The sequence below is a fragment of the Miscanthus floridulus genome, chromosome 18, assembly GCF_019320115.1.
Source record: "Miscanthus floridulus cultivar M001 chromosome 18, ASM1932011v1, whole genome shotgun sequence".
NCBI lineage: Eukaryota > Viridiplantae > Streptophyta > Magnoliopsida > Poales > Poaceae > Miscanthus > Miscanthus floridulus.
In genome coordinates this window covers 22,116,879-22,132,687 of record NC_089597.1, presented here as the reverse complement: position 1 = coordinate 22,132,687, position 15,809 = coordinate 22,116,879, and the positions used below count along the sequence as shown (strand labels likewise).

At 43.7% G+C, this 15,809-nt stretch overlaps 2 protein-coding genes, 1 non-coding gene and 1 pseudogene across 3 annotated transcripts; 3 read left to right on the top strand and 1 right to left on the bottom strand.

Annotated features, from left to right (window-relative positions):
• Nucleotides 1-2,226: 2,226 nt before the first annotated feature.
• On the top strand, nt 2,227-4,680 carry LOC136523448 (uncharacterized). Its single transcript, XM_066517131.1, has 6 exons — nt 2,227-2,718; nt 3,354-3,666; nt 4,098-4,228; nt 4,359-4,394; nt 4,450-4,526; nt 4,626-4,680. Exons 1-6 carry the CDS (start codon nt 2,227-2,229, stop codon nt 4,678-4,680), a joined length of 1,104 nt encoding a protein of 367 aa, XP_066373228.1.
• A 268-nt stretch (nt 4,681-4,948) lies between these two features.
• On the top strand, nt 4,949-5,020 carry TRNAP-UGG (transfer RNA proline (anticodon UGG)). The gene has a single exon. It is a non-coding gene; the product is annotated as a tRNA-Pro (tRNA).
• A 152-nt stretch (nt 5,021-5,172) lies between these two features.
• Nucleotides 5,173-7,334, top strand: LOC136524823 (jasmonate-induced oxygenase 1-like; annotated as a pseudogene).
• Nucleotides 7,335-8,317: 983 nt separating this feature from the next.
• LOC136524824 (carotenoid 9,10(9',10')-cleavage dioxygenase 1-like) lies at nt 8,318-10,257 on the bottom strand. Its single transcript, XM_066518066.1, has 3 exons — nt 9,120-10,257; nt 8,635-8,953; nt 8,318-8,483 (listed from the first exon to the last, which is right to left on the bottom strand). Exons 1-3 carry the CDS (start codon nt 9,339-9,341, stop codon nt 8,416-8,418), a joined length of 609 nt encoding a protein of 202 aa, XP_066374163.1. The 5' UTR covers nt 9,342-10,257; the 3' UTR covers nt 8,318-8,415.
• Between the last annotated feature and the right edge of the window lie 5,552 nt (nt 10,258-15,809).

Below are 15,809 nucleotides of genomic sequence, written 5' to 3'. Positions count from 1 at the left end.
GAGTTCATTGATGTCGGATAATCATCAACTCTACTTGTTGTCATATACATACTATTCTGCTTCATAAAAAAAAGAGCACCTAAGTACTTATTTTGCTTTTTATCATATCTTCTTAATTTTTCATTGCATCTATGAAATGTGTTTTTACCTCAAGTAATTGGTCAAACTGGACCGGTGCTTATATCAAATGCATTAGGGAACCAAATAAATGCTGCAGCAAAATGTAGAATTCAGTGGTTGACATATTTTCATTATTTATGACTGCATTTTAAATTAGGAGTTATTTTACCTCATACATGTCCTTGGTGTTGACATCATTGTTGTTGTATCCTTGCACTTTCTCAGAATTCTGAATCTGATATTGTGGCTTTGACATTTGATCCTGTCTTGTACCTCTTCCTTTGTTCTTATTCTGTTAAAACATCTAAAATTATGTAAGATGTAATCTGCTGCTCATACAATCATCTATAAATAGTTAGAATCAGGGTTGTTGTAATTAGGACTGTTAAAACATCGACTAGGGCTGTTGTAAGTAGTTAGAATCAGCTATAAATAGAAAGCATAGTTTGTCACATTCATAGTTCACAACTGCTTCTTCAAGTTCATTGTAGTGTGTTTGGGTTGTTCTCAACCCCTTGGTTGCAACATCCAAAAATGCTTATTTAATCAGTATAATTGCATTAGCAGCAAATACGAGTTGCACTATTTGAAATGTGCAATTTGTTTTTCCATATTCTGTATTTTTGTTTCCTAAGTTCCTTAATTTGTGAATCTATAATTCTGATTCCTGAATTTGGTTGCAGCAAGTACTAGCAGTCTTGGATTACATCTTCATGAGGTAGTCGGTGTGCTTACCTTGGCTGTTGAGGTTAGTGGTTTCCCTTCAATCTGTTGGTTGCTTGCCCCCTTTCCTCTGCTCTGCTTGCCCCCACGTAGAGTAGATCTTCATATTTGATCTGCTGGTTGTTTTCTCCTTTCTCCTGCTCTGCGTGGGGGATCTGATCTGCTTGCCCCCACGCAGAGATCTGATCTCCACGCAGAGTAGAGGCTTCTCCCTGTTTGCTCTATTGTTTTTCAAGTATATCGATTATTGTTTTTTAGACTATGTGTTGGTACATCTTTAGTGAGTCTCTCTGCCTTCCTAGTTATTGGGCTCTGGGTTGACTTACTCTTTACTTGAAGAAGACAACCACAAAAAAACTTTGACAGAAGACAACAGCAAAAGACAAAAAACAACAGAGTCGTGAGCCTTGTTTGCCTGATGAAATTTGTGTGTTACATTATCTTAAAACACACGTTTTTTCCTGTGTTTGAATTCATGTGTTTTTTCCAAAAACACATGATTTTTCCTGTGTTGGAATCTGTATATTTTACATGCAACCAACAATCATGTGTTGTCTTGTGCTAAAACATAGGTCTGTAGAGTAGACAGACTAAAAAAACATCAAATGTTACGGTCAATTTTTTCTAAACTTAGCTTTTAGTCATGAACTGAAAGCCACTTTGTGGTGACGCCCAGCGAGGAACTTCGGTAACTTACTGCGACGGCAGCATTTGGCCGAGGACAACGAAGGGCAACCGAACTCATCTAAAACTGTGGCCTCGTCCATAGCTATGCGCGGATGCCCTGGCGCCGCTGGCGATGGCCGCCGGACGCCGGAGTGGTGGATAGTGGATACCACGCTCGCCAAGCGAGGTTCCAGAATGGAACGGATGCGGCGAGTGGTGCTTGTGCCGGCAGAGGCCCTGCCACGGTTGCCACCCTGCGCCGAGCGGCGCGGCTGCGGCTGCGGCTGCGCGCGTGCGTTCCACGGTTCCGGAGTTTGTGTCGTACACATTTGTGGACCCCACGTGCCAGTGGGCAGGCGATTGGTCAAACTCACCGATCCAGCCCCATCTGTCAGTGGCAATGGAGACAGCGAACAATCGACCTCCGCTTGCGTTGCGAGTTGCGACTCAACGTGAAGCATTGCATCGGCTGCTCGCCTTGAAATTCCCCGGCCCGCCCCACCTCGGCGCCCAAACGTAACCGTCCCACAACGAACTTGCTCTGCTCTCTCTTCCCCCTCACAACAGCGCCAATAAAACCCACTCCCTCGCCGCCGTCCGCCACCCCGCCCCCGTCCCCGCAGCCGAAGAAGCACCAGAGCCAAGAAACCGAATCGCTACTCGCTAGCCGCCGGACGTCCGCCGCACGCCTCCGCGACACCACCACCGGCGGCGGCGATGGAGCAGTTCCCCGACGGGGCGCACGTGCGGCTGCGGAGCCGCGTGCACGGAGGGTACCTCCACGCCGACGAGGACGGGATGGGGGTGTCCCTGCGCCGCTGGCGCCGCAGGACGATGAACGCGGCGTGGACGGTGCACCGCATCCTGCAGGACGGCTCCACCAGCGTGCTCCTCCACAGCGCCGCCTACGGCCGCTACCTCGCCGCCACGCAGGACCCGGCGCCGCCGGGCCACATCGGCCTCCGCGTCGACATGGGCGACTACGACCAGGACGTGGACCCCATCCTGTGGAAGGTTGTCAGCACCGGGGACGCCGGCTACGTCCTCCTGCGCCACGTCTCCAACCGTCTCCTCCGCGCCAACGGCAGGTACCGCCTCTGGCTCAGCGGCGTCTCCGTCGACGACGTCGACAACCAGAGCACGATGATGCATTGGAAGGTCGAGACCATCGCCACGAGCCCCAATCCGCCAGCACTTGCGCGGACTCCGGTGAGCTCGCCCGTCCCGAGACCCCTATTGCCTTGCACCCCTCGCCTCGGCTTCTCGCATTGGTTTGGGCGGAGCAGGGTTCTTGGATGGAACCTACAATTCCGATTTGTGGAACCTGTACTTGAAGAACCAGCGCTGGTTGTTTCTTTGCTTGCGTCGAATTTTCCAAGAACTGCCAAATGGGATTATTGCTTTTCTGCAGTCCTGGATCAATTCTGTGCCAAGATTACCAATTCTCTCGCTCAAAAATTTGAATCGTGTTCCTGTAGGTCCAGCTCCTAGGGAGCCGTAGAGTTCTGGTTTCTTGAATCCTTGCACCCCTGCATTTGGAGCCCAGGCCCCAGGGAGGAGGAGTTTTTGGTCCTATTCGCCTTCCCATTTGTTTCAGTAGTCTAAACTTTAGGAGCTGATCCTTAGAATTTGGCTGTCTGTCGTATGTTGATCTCTCAGATTAAGATTTGCTTCATCTGTATATCTGAATCATTTTCAGCTATTTGGTCATTTCTTGCTAGATCATGGTTAAAGCTGATTGCCTGCGTCCGAACATCTTGTCCCCATTACAATGTGCACTATTCAGAACTAGTGTTGTCTACTTGTCCTGGTTTCCTAAACACGAGCGTGTTCCATGGTAACAGAACAACCGACGCAGCTTCCGCGGCCTGTTCCTCCTGCACGAGGAGCCCGTGCAGCTGCAGCGGACGATACGGTTCGTGCGGGCGGACAACTACGGGAACTTCCCGGACAACTGGGGCACGTTCCAGTTCATAGGCCGCTCCGTGTTCGAGCTGAGAGGGGAGGTGGCGCGCCGCACGGGCAATGCGTTCTTGTTCTTCCGCATCCTGATGTGCGTCCAGGGCGGCCGCTACGGGCGGCTGACCCCGCTGCTCATCGACCTGCCTCGCAACGAGGAGACCATGGACATCATCGTCCTCATCATCGGGACACAGGGTGAGTGATCTTTGCATTTTCCAGTGATCGTATGGTGGGTTGGTGACAGATGTTCAGTATATCGTGCTGATGTGGTACAAACCATAGCTTGGGTTTGGGTAATGTGTAGCATAGCTCACAGTAACTCTACAGGTTTAATAAAATAGCAGCTTCATTCAGTATCATTTTCTTAGTATTTATTATTTTACATCCAAGAATCGAGTTATGCTTACTTGAAGAAATTCTATGCTTTCTTTGGATTGCATTAATCTGAAAATGCTGTACATTGGAAGAAAATTTTGAACGAAAATAGTATCAGGTCTGTAGTAAACTTGCATTTACAGTTCCTAGTGAGTCTGCAGTCCTTTCCACAGAGCTAAAATGGTTAAGATATAAATTTAATTTTGGACAATACTTGGTTTCCTGAAAGTTTCAGCTGTTTTACTTGTCAGACAATAAGATTACTGAAAGTGAACTGCTGCAAAAGTTGATTACCCATGCTACGCTGTGTAACTGCCTTATTTTCTTAATTCTTACTTGTTCCCTTGTGAATTCAGTTGTTCAGGAATTGCGGTTCCCGGTGGTAAACCCAAGAGGTGTATGAGGGCAGGACTCCTGACAACCCCTTCACAGTTCATCTCTTCAGAATTCATAAGTGCTGCTGCTCCTGAAACACTGACATGAGAATTGGCTTTCTTTTCATTCGTGTTCAGATAGTTTCAGAGAAGTCAGCAGCTCTGCTGTTTTCGGTACTTAGGTTTGATGCATTCTTCTGACGGGAAGCAGTTTGTACTGGTCTTTCAGCTTCAGAACTTGCAACTTGCTGAATGGTTTTTGCACAGTGACATCGGTTGTCTAGTCACCAGCTTCATCCATATGGGGTGATATGTGATAACAAGAACGGATGATGCTGTGTTACTTTGTACCTTGACCCTGATACTGATAGACCAAATATAACAGTAAATGTATGCTGATCTTAGATTTCAGTCAGGAACTGAAAATCATGGTTACAATCTGTTTCTGCTATTCCGCTGAAGCCTGAAGCTCTACCTCTGCGCATAACCATGTCAATTTCAACCATGACCTGAAAATTGCATCACTTGTGTGTTGATTGCTGAAGCTCTCCACGTGACACTTTCAACTTACTGCTCCTTGATGTATTTCCAGAAAATGATTTGAAAACTACGCAACAGCCTATCTAGACAGCACGCATGAAAGCCAAATGCCTATCAGTATAAGATAGTTTCTTTAGATTTCACATTGATAATTTATATAAAATATAATTCAACTTTTAACCATATCAGGGCGTTTGGTCTAGTGGTATGATTCTCGCTTTGGGTGCGAGAGGTCGCGAGTTCGATTCTCGCAACGCCCCTCTTTTTTAATTTATATATTTATTTTTGCCTAGCTTTTTTACTTGAAAACTCGCTTAATACAACTAGATGCCGTATGTACTCGGATAGCTGCGTGCCTGCGTTTTTACCACTCGCCACAACATCGCCTGAGTTTTCCTTCGCCGCCGCTCCGATGGAAACCGCCGCGCCGGCGCGCGTCCAAGCCCTCGCTGAGACGGGCGTGTCCCGCCTCCCGGCGCAGTACATCCAACCGCCCGACCCCCTCGCCCTCCCCCGTTGCCGCCGCGCTCTCCGTGCCGGTCGTCGACCTCTCGTCCTCCACCGCCGCCGACGACGTCCGCGCCGCGTGCGCGGACTGGGGCGCCTTCCACGTGGTGGGCCACGGCCTGCCGGGGGAGCTCCTCGACGCGGTGCGTGAGGCCGGGCTCGCCTTCTTCCGTGCGCCCATGGGGGACAAGCTCCGGTTCGCCTGCGACCCGGCCACGGGCGCCGCCGCGGAAGGGTACGGCAGCCGCATGCTCGCTAACGACAACTCCGTGCCCGACTGGCGCGATTACTTCGACCACCACACGCTCCCGGAGTCCCGCCGTGATCCCGCCCACTGGCCCGACTTCGTCCCCGGTTACAGGTGATTCATGGGAATCCTGCCTGTCTGTTCAGCTCATCTCCGGATGAGTCACGAATTGCTACGAGTACAAGTCTGTTCATGAAAAAATCATACAGGAATGAGAGGGTAGAGTTGATAAGCATAATACATGTAGGGAATTTATGCTCAGATGTGTAGACAAGTAGAAAGTGGTTTGGGGGAGCATTGAGCTGTCTTCATTTTAATTGTCTCTGTCGAGAGGTTGAGATTCAGGTCATGGCACAGCCTAGAAGACCAATTGACCAAGACTTGCTAAAGCACAAAGGATGTTTAGTTTTCTGATTTTAATTTTTGAACTTCTATCCAAATATAGCCGCTTTGGGGTGACACCGTTGCATTGTTTTCTTTGATAGCATACTGGATAGTGCTGACTGCTGAATATGATATCAGAGTCTGGAGAATCTAACTGTATGCTCCTGCACCATTATATGAAAAATCTATGAGTGGTCATCTTACTAAGAATAAAATATTTAAGCATCCTGTTTCCATCGCTGTCCATATTCAGCATGTTACTTTTGTCTATAACACATGAGATAACACCATGTACTTTTTACAGGGATACTATTGCAAAATACAGCAACAGCATGAAGGATCTTGCTCAAAAATTGCTGTGCATCATCTCAGAAAATCTGAACCTACCACCATCTTATATACAAGAGGCGGTTGGAGAAGTTTACCAGAATATTACTATTAGCTACTATTCTCCTTGTCCACAACCTGATCTTGCTCTTGGGTTACAATCTCATTCTGATATGGGCGCAATAACACTTCTGATACAAGATGATGTTGGTGGGCTCGAGGTATTGAAGGATGGAATGTGGATACCTGTGCCTGCTTTGCGTGATGGCATCCTTGTGATTCTGGCTGATCAGACAGAGGTAATGTACCTTAATCTGCTATGCCATCAATTTTTGCTTTAGTGCTCTGCCCTTTTTTTATGACCTTTGGTGATGCCCCTCCACCTTTAATGTGCACTTTTTCAGAGGATTGTGACCAAAGTGTTGTATGAATATTTTTCTTTATGTAGAATCTTGTTCCCTTAATCATTTTACTCATGTTTTTTACCCTTCTCTAGATCATCACCAATGGAAGATACAAGAGTTCAGTTCATCGAGCTGTTGTCAATGCTGAGCGTGCCCGCTTATCAGTAGCAACATTTTATGATCCATCAAAATCAAGTAAAATATGCACTGCCCCACAGCTTGTGAGCATGAGCCACAAAAGTATGGGGATGTAATTTATGGTGACTATGTCTCATCTTGGTATAGCAAAGGTCCAGAGGGCAAGCTAAACATTGACGCCCTCCTGATTCAGAAGTAGAGCCATAGGTGCCTTAAAACAGGATTGGGCCACTCATCTGTGTTCTAATGCATGTCCAACATATCAGTTTCCAACCTTAATCAATGAAGATAAGGAAACGAATTTGTATACTGGATGCAGTGCAATAAAGTACTTTTTCATTGCCAATCTTGACATTTTTTTTTCTCTTTCACACTGTCTTGTGTTTTTTTTTGTTTAGTTTCTCAAAAAATCCTTGGTATTGATTCTCAAAAAAAATAAAAAAAATCCTTGGTATTGGTGTCCGGGAAATACCTGATCATGGTCTTAAGGACAACCTTTTCTAGGTTGTAACCTTGTATGTGTAGTTGATTTTGTCCCCAGTTAAAAAGATGAATTGTTAATCTTAGGTCCCCAGCATCTATTGCAGGTTCTTTGCTGCTCATCCGTTGAGGTCGAGTGGGCATGCAGCATTAGCAGACAGTGGTGCAAAGCAGGTTTGAAGCAGCCAGCCAGCTCGACAGTGAAGCTCCTAGCTCTATCACCTGGTTGCATCACCAATGGTACGGCCACTATTCTGCTTATTGCTGCCTCCCTAATTTGTGCCTTTCTCCATGTGGGGATCTTTTGTTCTCTCTATCCTTTCGATCAAAATCACTCTTGAAACTCAACCAAGGGGATGATGTTATAACTATATTCCTTCAGATGTCACCATTGGGCATATTGCTGTATTCCTCAGCATTATCTAATGTTGCTATATGAACAGTTCAGAGTATTAACTGATAGTGCTACATCAACCAAGGGGCTAAATCATAGACAGATTTGGAGCATTACCTCTGAACTTATCGATCCATTCTTATTTCTTAAAGTTGCTATGTGAACCTGGCTGTAATTTAACTTAAGGATGAGCATGGGGTGATCCATGGATACCCTTGGGATCAATGGATCAATCCATGCCCATCCTAATTTAGCCCCTAAGCAGTCTATTCATCCCTCAACCATAAATGAAATATTTTATTTAAACAGTATAATGGCTTGTTACAATTCATAAACCAACCTAAACATTGCATCATCTCTGATTACTTGTGTAGAAAAAGTTCCCATGGAAACCATATGGAACTCTCTGAGGCAAAGTAATTTTTGCTACTGGCTCCTCTGAAAATCTCTTGGCATCGATAATATAAACCTACAGAAGACAAGAAATCTGATAAATTAAGGAATGCATGGAAATAATGATACAATGTAGCATGCTTTTTAAGTAGACATTTTAACTACCTGAGAGATGTTTGTTTCCTCATCATGAACATAAGTGACTACCCATCCATCATCTTCGTCGATTCCGTTTTTCTTTGCAACAAACTGAACTCCAGAGCAGAATTGTTTCTCTTTCAAAGTGTGGTACTCCACTGAGATCAATTCTCTGTTTTCCTGGAGATTTTTCTGATACTTTAGTTTGTACTAATAAATATATATCTGGTACTTTGTACAATACTAATAGTCATTAATCTTATTTGGCATGTCGAAGTGTAGCTTTGCTATCATTTTGAACTTAAACAAGCCTGTATCATTACACAGAACTAATTACATACAACATTCAAGATGATTCAAATAACTTAAAACAACATGAACACATGCCATGAAGTGCATGTTAAGATTGACAACAAGAACAACTTAACAATATTTCAGAACTCTCTACAGTAAGTATGTTACCTGTTTTACTGGTTGCTAATGAGTCAGCAACTTGAGCATATCCATACTTGTTTTGAATACCTATAAATTTGTCATTAATGACAGGGAAATCCATTGCAACTTTCTCACTGGTAATATAACCTTCATGTACACTGCCATTTTCCAAATTTAATCTCCACTCATATGGGCGAGAAAAGAGAGTGCCATCTAGTGAAGGATCAAAATCTTCTGAATCCTTATCTGGTTGGAGAAATGCCCTTCCATACCATTTCGACTTGTCAACTCTATGGCATCCACTAGGGATAATAGAACCAAGTAGTCGACAGCCTCTGATAACAACCTGTTCATAGGCTTTTGGTCAAAGTAGATAAAAGAGGAAAATATGAACAACTCCTGATACACGTTATTAATATCATCCATAGAAGGAATATTTTCGTATGGGAGTTTAGATTATGATGCTTCTTATGTATATTTGTCATGGTATACTTGGATTTTGTAGGAATTACCTCATTTCCATCCTCAAAGCAGTTAAATAAATGGTAACTGCAGTGGTTCTCGACATCAAACCATATGATAGACTCAGCATCACCAAAACGAGGCATTGCCCCGATACGTGATTTTCCATTCATATCATTTTCAATAAATCTGAAGATAAATATGTGCACATTATTATGGCAGAATCTGTAGTGTACCCCCAAAAGGTGGTTCCCACAGCATAGATGATACATGAGGTGTTCACTCACGGCTTTTATAAGAATGTCCTGGATATGCCGAATCTGAGAGGATAGTCCATTATAATATTGTACCTATAATATGAAAGAATTGTTTAAGAAAAGGTGATGTTTAAAAGAAAGCTATAATGACTCCTAAACAAAAATAAAGCATATACCTTTTAGTTACTCCAATGTCATGAATGAGTTTCCCTTCCTCAAATTTGAGATCAGCCTTATGAACAAGCCTCTCACCGTCAACTTATTCATGTGAAAGGGCATCCATAGTTAAATACAGTTGTAATAGAATTTGAAAGGCATTTTTTCTTGCAAAATTTTGGTGGTGTATGTATCAGTAAGCAACTGAGATAGTGCTAATAATGCCAGAGATAGATGAATATATGATATTAATGTCCATTTTTTTTTCACATTCATATTTGCAATGATTTATCTTGATCAGTTAATGCAGCTACTAGTAGGCTGTTAAATAAATTTATTGTGTTTTAAACAGTAGTTACACCTAAATACTAGTACTTCTATTGTAATGTATTATTTTGCTTGTAGATGGACTGATTTACATTTCCCAACTTACATGAAATTACTCCAAGCACATAGTGAGGCTTTTCACTATTTGTCCCCATTATCACCAGTTCTCCACTCCCATGAATTTTCTGTACAAACAAGTCATTATGTGAGCATGTTTTGTTGAAGAGTTGTAGTTACCTAATAAGAATCTTGAATAATTTAGTTCATATATTATGCATATTCTTAATAACATTAAAAATGCTCCGTTCTTGCGTGCTTATTAAATTGTGAACCATAGTGTGAACTTGTGGGTTGAAAATTATTTGCCCGTGGACTGTAAACGATCCTAAAATGAAGGTTAGAACAAAGTCTCCCCCTTATTTTTTTTCTCAAGGAGTTTGTAGGAGCAATAATTGCAGCTGGTATTTCGTACCTTCGGATGACTAGTGAAAGGTTGGTTCCAAGCTCCATTGATGCTACAAGGTCCTAGTGTGTCGAGATTATTGATGTTGATTTCGTAAGGCAGATGGTGCTCCGAGACAGCAAAAGCTTGTCCAGCGTGCTCAAATATGCTAGTATTTGCGCTATCCTTCACAGCCTTTCCAAATCAAAACTACGCCATAAAAATTCTGTCAGTATTGCCGAAGAAGCGATATAGCAATTATATCTACAAATAAAGAGTTCCGCCATTCACTTTCTGGGTTCTAAAAGATTAAAAATGAAGTGGGTTTTCTTATTCTACACTATAACATCCATTCTTCATGAGATTATGATCACCCAAAAAATATGCTGGAATAACTGACATAGAAATTAGTCTTTATCATAATTCATAACTAGCTTTACCAATTAAAATTAATTTTACCCTTGGTTATTATTTTTACTGTCAAGTTCTGTAAGACTTACAATATTAAGAAGAAATGCAGCTAGTGTTGCATAGGGTTGTCCATCAGCAGATGGCACAAAAGCCACATCATTCTTTTTTGTCTCCAACTGAAAGGTGCCTGAGTTCACGTACTTGTTCCTGTACGATATCTTCCATTCTCCTAGACTGCTCTTGTTAAAGTACACAGCATGTAACATTCCATGACCTTCATAATACATATATGATGTTGAACCAAATATGGAATCTGCGATTGTCTGTGTTGGGTTGAGAGGGTTGGGACCTGTTGAAGTAGTTCAATACATCAATCAAGTCATCAAGGTATGGATACTCTCTTTTAAGTGCAGCTTATCCAAAAGTTATACAATTACTTGGATGATAGCTTCCTAAACATTTTAAATGTAGTGTGATGTGAATCTGGAACCAAATTGAATCAGCTGCAAAGAGTAATTCATACTGTATTTTACATGAGTTAAGAACTGGAGGTCACCATTTCTGATGTAGATACCCTCAGGAAAATCTCCTGGGACCTCTCCGTCAAGATCGTTGAGTAAAACTGCCTCGTCGATTTCGTTGACAGGTCGAAAATTCCCCTGTAGAAGACTTGCTCGATTTTACATTTTTGTCTAATTGTGGTAATATGAGTTCAGTAACATCATGAGCTGGGAAAGTTTGCCCATAGACATTTGCATTTTCCATATTTAAAAGTACCTTTGACACTATCAGTGGATTGAGAAAGTACTGCATATGTAAAACAGACTAACAAAAATATATATGCTGGAAAGAGCCAGGGCAACCCATGGGCTAGTTAATTTCAGGCTTATTTCATTTGTTTTTAAGTTGAAACCTAAAAGTTATAGTAAGGAATGCAAGCGAGAAAAAAGAGCAAATTGAATCATGCATCTTTACATACATTTTTACCTCATTCAGAGAAGGATCCTCAGAGAATGTGTAAGCTCTGTCAATGAATCGATCAAGGACATTTGAAGAGACTGACTTCAGAGCCTGCGACATTTCCTGTATGAGGGCCTGCTTCTTCAACCCAGGAGATGGTGGCACCTAAACCGACGGCATGAATTAGTGGTGTGGCATTCTTATCGTACATATACCATCTTATTATATTTTTTTATCTAAATGAATAGAACACCACATTGCAATACGCAAAGATTCAAGTTACTTATTCAAGCCTTCAAGGTATATATAACTATATATCAATATATATTGGAATATTGCTAAACTGTATAATAACTCCGCCTATGGTGGGGCGCCTTTGGTGTCCCAGCATAGCAGGTCCTAAGCCCTGGTAAAGGAGAAGGGTTGTGTTAGGCGTGGCGAGTCAATGTAAAAACTTAGCCACTTTAATGGAGATGAAACCCGAAAGAAAATCGTTGGGGCGTAACCCTCTTAGCGACGCGCCATATCGGAACCCGGGTATGGTGTTAAATGGGCAAGGGCCGGGTCGTCACCCCTGTGACGCGCCGTGTCATGATCTGGGCATGGTGTCAAGTGACCAAGGATCGGGTCATCGCTTCCTTAGTGGCGCGCTACATCGGCGCCCGGGTGTAGTGAAAAATGAGCAAGGGTCTTCGCATCTGAGTCGACGGGTGCGAAGGGTAAGGAAGCTAGTCGAACCAACTAGGATCCGTTTAGGTAGTTGGAATGTAGGGTCACTTACGGGTAAGTTAAGAGAATTGGTTGATACCGCGACTAGGAGGCGTGTAAATATATTATGCGTTCAAGAGACTAAATGGAAGGGTCAGAAGGCGAAGGAGGTGGACAATACAGGTTTCAAGCTTTGGTACACAGGGACAGTCGCGAATAGAAATGGAGTAGGAGTTTTGATTGATAAAAGCCTCAAGAATGGTGTGGTGGGAGTGAGATAGGATTATCTTAGTCAAGCTTGTCGTTGGTGATATGGTCTTAAACGTAATTAGTGCGTATGCCCCCCAAGTAGGCCTCGACGAGAGTGCTAAGAGACAGTTCTGGGAAGACTTAGATGGCCTGGTTATAGCTATACCTAGTAGTGAGAAGCTTTTTATAGGAGGAGATCTTAATGGGCATGTAGGTACTACAAGCGCATGTTTCGAGGCAGTTCTTGGAGGTTTTGGGTTTGGTAGTAGGAATCAGGAGGGGGAGGAAGTTCTGGACTTCGCGGTAGCTTTTGACCTGATGATAGCCAACACTTTCTTTAGAAAGAGAGAATCTCATCCAGTGACCTTCAGTAGCGGACAATACTGTAGCCAGATTGACTTTGTCCTCGCAAGAAGAAAGGACAAACGAGCATGCTTGGATTGCAAGGTGATACCGGGGGAGTGTGTTGTTTCTCAACATAAGCTTTTGATGGTAGATTTTCATTTTCAGGTGCGTGCCCGTAGGGATAAACAAGCTAAGATTGAAAGAACAAAGTGGTGGAAACTGAAAGGGGAGACGTCAGAGGTATTTAGGGAAATGGTTATCAAAGAGGGCTCTTGGAAGGAAGAAGACGACATAAACAACATGTGGGACAAGATGGCAACCAACATTCGGAAGGTAGCCTCAGAGGTGTGTGGAGTTACCAAAGGAAGGGGACGCGAGGCTAAAAATACTTGGTGGTGGAATGAGGAAGTCCAAAGGGCTATTAAGGAGAAGAAAGAATGCTATAGACGCTTGTACCATGACAGGAGTGTGGACAACATAGAGAAGTACAAGGTGGCAAAGAAGACTGCAAAGCGAGCTGTAAGTGTGGCAAAGGGTAGAGCGTATGAGGATCTTTACCAACATTTGAGTACGAAGGAAGGAGAGAAGGGCATTTATAGGATGGCTAGGGTTCGGGAGAAAAAGACACGGGACTTCAACCAAGTTAAGTGCATTAAGGATGAAAGGGAGCATCTCTTGGTGAAGGAGGATGAGATCCGACATCGATGGCAAGAGTATTTTGACAAATTGTTCAATGGTGAGAATATGGACACAACCTTTCAGTTGGATGACTCTTTTGATGACATCAATAGGCGCTTTGTGCGGAGAATCCAAGAATCTGAGGTCAGAGAGGCGTTGAAAAGGATGAAAGGAGGTAAGGCGATGGGACCGGATGGTATCACAATCGAGGTGTGGAGATGCCTCGGGGACATAGCTATATTATGGCTAACCAAGCTGTTCAACCATATTTTTTGATCGAACAAGATGCCTGATGAGTAGAGGAGAAGTATATTGGTACCGATCTACAAGAATAAAGGGGATATTCAAAGTTGTACGAATTACCGGGGAATTAAGTTGATGAGCCATACTATGAAGCTATGGGAGAGAGTTATCGAGCATCGCTTGAGAGCAATAACGCGGGTCTCTATGAACCAATTTGGTTTCATGCCCGAAAGGTCAACCATGGAAGCCATTTTCTTAGTAAGACAAGTTATGGAGCGGTATAGGGAGAAGAAGAAGGACCTACACATGGTTTTTATTGACTTGGAGAAGGCTTATGATAAAATACCAAGGAATGTTATGTGGTGGGCTTTGGACAAACATAAAGTCCCAACGAAGTACGTCGGGCTCATTAAGGACATGTACAACAATGTTGTGACTAGAGTTCGAACAAGTGATGGAGACACGGATGACTTCCCGATTAGGATAGGACTACATCAAGGGTCAGCTTTGAGCCCTTATTTGTTTGCTTTAGTGATGGATGAGGTCACAAGGGACATACAAGGGGACATCCCTTGGTGTATGCTTTTCGCGGACGATGTAGTGCTAGTTGATGAAAGCCGGACAGGAGTGAATCAGAAACTAGAGTTATGGCGGGAGACTTTGGAGTCCAAAGGTTTTAGACTCAGTAGAACTAAAACTGAGTATATGAGATGTGACTTCGGCACTACTACTCGGGAGGAGGAAGATGTTAGTTTTGAAGGTCAAGTAGTGCCTAGGAAGGATACCTTTCGATATTTAGGATCAATGCTACAGAGGGACGGGGATATTGATAAAGATGTTAGCCATAGAATCAAAGCAGGGTGGATGAAGTGGCGGCAAGCGTCTGGTGTCTTACGTGACAAAAGGGTACCACAGAAGCTAAAAGACAAGTTTTATAGGATGACGATTAGACCTGCTATGTTGTATGGTGCAGAATGTTGGCCTACGAAAAGACGACATGTTCAACAGCTAAGTGTCGCGGAAATGCGTATGTTGCGTTGGATTTGCGGTCATACAAGAAGGGATCGAGTTCGGAACGATGATATACGTGAGAGATTAGGGGTAGCGCCAATTGAAGAAAAGCTTATCCAACACCGGTTGAGATGGTTTGGACATGTGCAACGGAGACCTCCAGATGCACCGGTGCGTAGTGGAATCCTAAGTCAGGATAGTAACGTGAAGAGAGGCAGAGGAAGACCGAAGTTGACTTGGGTAGAGGCAATAAAAGGAGACTTGAAATGATGGAATATACCTAAAGACTTAGCCTTAGATAGGAATGCTTGGAAGACAGCTATTCACGTGCTAGAACCTTGATTGCTTCTGATGGGTTTCAACTCTAGCCTACCCCAACTTGTTTGGGACTTAAAGGCTTCGTTGTTGTGGTTGTTGTTGTATTGCTAAACTGTATAATGGTACGGCCTCGTTACTTGTTATTCTGTTGCTATAGATGTATATAGTATAGTATCTAGCAGTGTGTTGAATGCATCTGCATCCTGCACTCATTCATCTGGTAGCACGGAGTTTCAGAACTGAGGCTTAAAGCTCTTTTTGCCACTCAGCTCTGTCGCACTGCATGAATGCTAACTATACAGCCCACTCCTATACAAGTATATAGCTGACAAAGACAAGGATCAGAAACAGGTTTGCATCACTGCATGATACCTTGATGGCATTTGGCGGAGTGAAGGGGGGTGCATGATCTGGAGCCCCGTGGCTGTGGGTGCACCTGCACCTGCTGGTGGTCGGCTTCAAGCCATCTCTGAACATGGTGGCGTCGGCGTCGGCGGTGGCGTCGTAGTAGCCGCAGGGATCGATAACAATGGCTAGTGATGTGCCCATGCCTTCGCTGTGGCCTTGGCTACAAAGGCGCGCCAGGAGCTAGCCGTGACGACAAACATGGCTTGTGGAGACATGTGTGGGAATAA